Source organism: Antedon bifida, chromosome 2 (assembly GCF_963402885.1).
Source record: "Antedon bifida chromosome 2, ecAntBifi1.1, whole genome shotgun sequence".
NCBI lineage: Eukaryota > Metazoa > Echinodermata > Crinoidea > Comatulida > Antedonidae > Antedon > Antedon bifida.
Window position 1 is genome coordinate 11,146,108 of NC_136227.1, and position 5,615 is coordinate 11,151,722.

The 5,615-nt window shown below is 34.3% G+C and overlaps 1 protein-coding gene across 1 annotated transcript; it reads right to left on the reverse strand.

The window, feature by feature from the left end:
• Positions 1-262: 262 nt before the first annotated feature.
• LOC144835760 (matrilysin-like) lies at positions 263-4,093 on the reverse strand. Its single transcript, XM_078690842.1, has 4 exons — positions 3,925-4,093; positions 3,334-3,572; positions 799-1,091; positions 263-614 (listed from the first exon to the last, which is right to left on the reverse strand). Exons 1-4 carry the CDS (start codon positions 4,057-4,059, stop codon positions 409-411), a joined length of 873 nt encoding a protein of 290 aa, XP_078546968.1. The 5' UTR covers positions 4,060-4,093; the 3' UTR covers positions 263-408.
• Between the last annotated feature and the right edge of the window lie 1,522 nt (positions 4,094-5,615).

The following is a 5,615-nucleotide window of genomic DNA, read 5'->3' on the forward strand; positions in this document are numbered from 1 at the left end:
ATAAAATGCTATTATTACATTCACTGCTAAAATCATAAGTTGATTGGTACATTGTTGTGTGCACATACACATATACGAGCTTGGTTCACACTTGGACGCAGCCGAAGCAATTTGACTAATCACGATGCGATGAATCATTCGAAAGTCGCTTGTAATTGGTCAGCTTGCCTACTTCGCTGTATTCAAGTGAAAACTATGGACTGTGTAAAACGTAAACACATAATTACTAACAAAAAATAAATAAAAAAATAGATAATTTATGTGCATTTGAAGACAATGCATTTTAAAAATTTAAAATGTTGTAGTTTAATTACATTAATAAATAATTAATTAATTGCAAACTCGGCAAAAATCCGAGAAATAGTCATAAATAAATATTATATATACATTATTAAAATTGACATTGATTCATATGAGATCAAATATATCGTTTGATTGTGTATTTGGTGGACCGTAGAGCGCCTGGATGCCGTCAATATCATCTTGTGTGAGTTTTACGTTGTACGGGTCATCTGGATATGCACTGTCCATGAGAGCTCCTCTTACCCGTGAGTGTCCCAACCCTAAACTGTGACCAATCTCGTGTGATGCAACATAGAAGAAATTATAACCAGCTGAAAAAAAATTAAAATATATGTTAGACATTACATAGCACTACAAATTTGCTTTAAAAAGCAACCGAAATATGTTTGTAGAATTAAGCAACGAATTTTAACATCAGTTTGAACTTCATATGACAAAACACACGAAAACTGGTGTGTTCGTAAAATGATTTACTGAATTTGTTTATCTACGTACCTTTTCCTGGTCTTAGTGTAAACTTCTCTGAATCGTCAAAGTGAATATCACCATTCATGTCACCATGACCACTTCTTGGATAGAACGCATGCGCTAACCAACCGCCTTTACCGTCGAATGAGTATCTATCGCCATGCTTTCCTTTCGCGAATGATATGACGATATCTGCTTTTCCTGAGTAAACTTCTTCAAAGTTTAAGTTACTTGCGCCCTCCCACAATCTAAATGCTCGGGCAATGTTTTTGTGAATCTTGGCTTTAGATGGTTTACCTCGCTTTGGGTAATTCATTATTCTGCAATTAAAAAAATACATCAATGTTGTTATTGTACAGATCGTTAATAAATTAAGAATAAGTGCGCATGACCAATCATTAACATAATGCGAGAATTTTCATTTGTCACACCAATTTAACCTCCATATCAAAGGTTAAATATTATCGTATTAATAACTTTTTATCTAATCTGAATGAGCCTTTTATCGGTTAATTTTGCCTTGCGTGTATATTTTGACTGTGGAAACACGGTCTTAAACACCATATATCATGTGAGTTGCGCCCTCTAGTTTGTTTGAATCACTGTACTAAAGTTATGCTGTAAAAGCAGGGAGTTGTATTATTTTACATATGTTTTTTTTAATATGTTATTATGCATTATTGAGAATTGGAGACCTTTTCCCACACACATTGATGCGTGGAGTATTTTTAATACCGTGTACCGAATGATTTGAAGTTAAGTCGCGCGGTAGGTAAATTATATGATTTTATGAAAACCATATAAACACTGTTGTAAAACTATGATCTGTCAATATACACAATTGTTTTACGAGATCAGATCCAGGGTGTTCATTTATAACAATGGTCCATATGTATTAAACAGTGTAGCGCCCAACATCGACGCCTGGCGGGATTACACATTTCGCGTCATCGATGTGTTAACATCGCGTTGGATTCTTGATGTGGCGTAACGTCAAACCTCGCAACACTAATTGGTATCGTTTGTATACCAGTGATTTTTATATTAGTGTTGAAAAAAACAATGTCAAAGCACCAGGGGACGTTTGACCAGTCAATAAAAGTGACCTTACACAAATTGTTGCCAGCGGCTAATTATCATTAAGTGTTACCTCTGTGCAAGGAGGTCTCTGTGGTTGTAACTTTTTGTAATTGGTTGCACACGCTTAAATAATAATAATATAGACGCAATTAAACGTACTATGTTTATACTGAACCACTAATTTAGGACACCCATTAAAAAGACACTTTCCCGTGAAAAAAACGAGGGGTTGGCATAAGGTATCATTTAACACTACGGCCAATCTCTATTTAGCTCCATCTCTATTATTAATGGGGATAGCGACGCGTCCCAAAGGTGTCTTCTCTAGGGTGTTTAGATCTAAACACATTGTGCAAGTTGTAGCTGTGGTCCCAGTTTCTTAAATCTTTCATGGTCAGTGATCGTGTCCTTTGGTACTCTACTAAACTATGTTAAAGTTGTTATTAGGTCATCTCTGTCTGGCAATATAGGTAACTCTATCTATAACAGATCTTGCTATAGAGTTTAGTTGAAACACACTGTTGTGTTGTTAGTCAGCTTCACAATGTAGCAATTATTCCCTCCATGGCTTCACTGACTAAAACTAACTGTAGATGTATAATATACAGGCTGGATATATTATATTAGCCGGCTGTATTGTTTTGCCTAACGTGTTAAGTTAAATTCTGTACATTATATACCCTATTGGCATGCTGATCAATAAACTCCAAAATAAAAATGTAATAGTTGTGTAATACATGGGAAAACACTTCAGGGAAAATGTGACGTTTCATGCACCGCCAGGTAACTTAATTGTAAGCCTACTGAGCGATTCGGTTTCATGTTTAGCTTATTATAACTATTTTTGACGTCATCAATGATAACCAAATTGAAAACAAGTTTACGTAATACATGATAGATTTAGCTTTGGTTAGATTTAGCTTACAACGGGTTTGCTGCTAAAAACTAAGACTATATCGGAAGAAGTTATGGAATACTTTTATGATTTTAACTAATTTCTAATCTGATGATATAGGCCTACGTCTATTCGGATTTATGACTACTGGACGTGATCTTCGACATCGGGCAAACGGCGGTTAACGTCACACCTGCGCTGAATGCTTAATGTTGTTATTTCATCTCGTTGTGACAAATCGAATAATTCAAATGTTTTACAGATATCAGGATGTGTTACAGAATCATAAACAGTGAGTCTGCTAGTTGTCATTCGATTTATGACTATACACCTGACTCGGAGTCAAGTCAAGTACACGATAGTAATAAATAGGTATCTTCGCGGGCGGTTATACTGCCATACGAGGAGCCTATTGACGGATGCCGATGTAGCAGCAAAGAAGGGTTGTTACAAGGAATAATATAAACAGCAGTTAAAGGTGCAATTTGTAAGTCAGACATGTTAATCACAGGATTTATGGCCATCCACCTGAGCAATTTCTTTTGAATTAACCGCCGGGGAATTTGATAATTTTAGGTTAAACTCACCTATAGGTTACCTTCGAACCGGACCATTTTCCGCCTACGTGTATATATCTCTTTTCACGTCCTCCTTCAGGTAATGTGTCGTCCTTAGATTTGCCACATTCAGGTGGATTAACAAACTCTTCTATACTTTCAGATATCGATGATAATGACGATGATGATAATGATGACGATGATGATGGTGATTGATCCATTGTATTAACGTCAAATTGTTGTGGTTTAATCCGATAAATTTCAGAAATCTAAAATATAATTAATACGTAATTTGTTAAATTTAATTTCACGTTCTCTTCTCGTCAAAATGGTCGCATCCATCAGTACAAAATCTATTCCATTGACATTTCAGCGTCAATTGTGTGTAAACAAGTTTAAATTAAAACTTGATATTATATATAAAAAATATATGTCGCAAACAAGTGCATTTGAAAAAACGATGTAGTGATATTTGAGCTTGAAAATTTCTCCATAGAGTCAAAAAGTCATTTAACTGTCCATTAAAATTAATAATGATAATACTAAACGTCTACAATTTGAGAAAAATAAACATAAAGAAAACAAAAATTTAAGTTAAAATATTAACGTATAGTTACTTACCTGAGGTAGAGTACCTGATATCGGCAAAGCCTTTGAAGATGAAAGCGCGTAACAGCATACTAAAATCGCGTATTGCACTACTCGTATGAGCCTGAAAGAACCACCTAACTGCATCGTTGTACAAGTTAAGAACATGATTTTATTTGGAATGTATCGAATACTCTTTTGACAGGTTCGACAATTTCTTTTGAAAAGTATAAACGATTGTAGGGTATATATAGGGTATCCCGACGACTGCTGACCCAATTGGAGTATCCCAATGTCTCGACGCTGATTGGTTGATGACGTTTAGTACGTGACTCATTCGGGTTTTTGATACGGTGGTTTGCCTGAAGTAACCGGAAGCAAAGATACTGCAGAAAATAGAATACTGTACTACGAACTATTATCGTAGGATATTATTTTATAATTTCTTATACTGTACTGTAAATTCAATTTATTTTATAATACATTGGCATGCTCTTGATTTTTTTTTTTTTATGGTTATTGTTTCCGTCTGGTCGTGTACATTACGTGTTGTTATGTTTTAATTCACTGATGATTAACTTTTATATGTAGGTGTTCTTGAGTAAATTATGGTATTTTAAATCCGAAGCGGAATATCATTTCTTAGTAACTACCTTAAAGTCATTCTGTCTACACCTACAAAAGTCTGCAGATTCAGTATTTTGTTTATTTTCCACGTAGGAAGTAGGAGGGGGAAATGTTTAAACCATATCAGAGTACTAGTTTTGCTAATAAGTGATATTCATCCAAAACAGAAAAAATCATTCTATTTAGCAATAAAAAAAACATAATGCCTATGTGTTAAGGTAGCTGGACTATTACCCTTTAGAAGAACTGAAGTTGAACTTAACTATAGATTATTACCCCTTATTAGAGGAGACTAGGAGTCAGTATGATGTGTCGACCGCTAGATATAGGGTCTTCCGACGTATAACAGGAGTTACCTGTATTGTAAAACATGATATTCTCCTCGTTAATTTCACATAAAAAATGTGTATAGGGGTGTACCCTAATAGAGGTGTCTCAAAGGAAGGGATTAACTGAAAACATAATACGGAAAAAACGTTGGTTCACTGAAAAGCAGACAAAAACCTAATTTTATTTCTTTAAAATTGGTCTTTTATTGAAGAGGGGTATTAACAGAAAAGTATCTCCAAAATATAGAATTAGGCGTATATAAAAGCAATATATATTGTAGGCATAATACCAGAGAGCCTTTATTATGATCAGGGATGGAAAGTTCGTATGTATAATAATTTCAACAGATCGTCGTGCCTAATGTTGATATAACGTGTTATGAATTAAATCAATAACCATGATAGTAAACATTGCCTTGGCCTCATTTAGCTCCCAAGGTGGAAGAGGCGCAAACCGACTCATTATTTCATTAAAATGCACGATGCAATAAGTCGGAATATTACGAATGAAAATATTCTGTGTACAAGTACAAGGTTTGAATAATAATGTATTCTGATTTATTGCTGTACAGTAGTTTTTTAATTAATACTTTTTTAAAGATGTATTGTCCCCCAAAATCATGAAAAATAAAGATTTTTAAAATCGGACTTTGAATAGGCCATTTTGCAGTTTTAATGAAGTTGTTCACTTACATAAGAAAAAAAACGGGGGAAAAAATTATTTCACCTATAAAAAGACAAAATAAACAGTTAAATTACCCAAAAACT

Coding starts and splice junctions, on each gene's coding strand:
- LOC144835760 (XM_078690842.1), bottom strand. CDS start 4,059: ATGTTCTTAACTTGTACAACGATGCAGTTAGGTGGTTCTTTCAGGCTC. Junction 1,092..3,333: donor GGTTCGAAGGTAACCTATAG/GTGAGTTTAACC, acceptor TTTTAATTGCAG/AATAATGAATTACCCAAAGC. Junction 615..798: donor TACACTAAGACCAGGAAAAG/GTACGTAGATAA, acceptor ATTTTTTTTCAG/CTGGTTATAATTTCTTCTAT.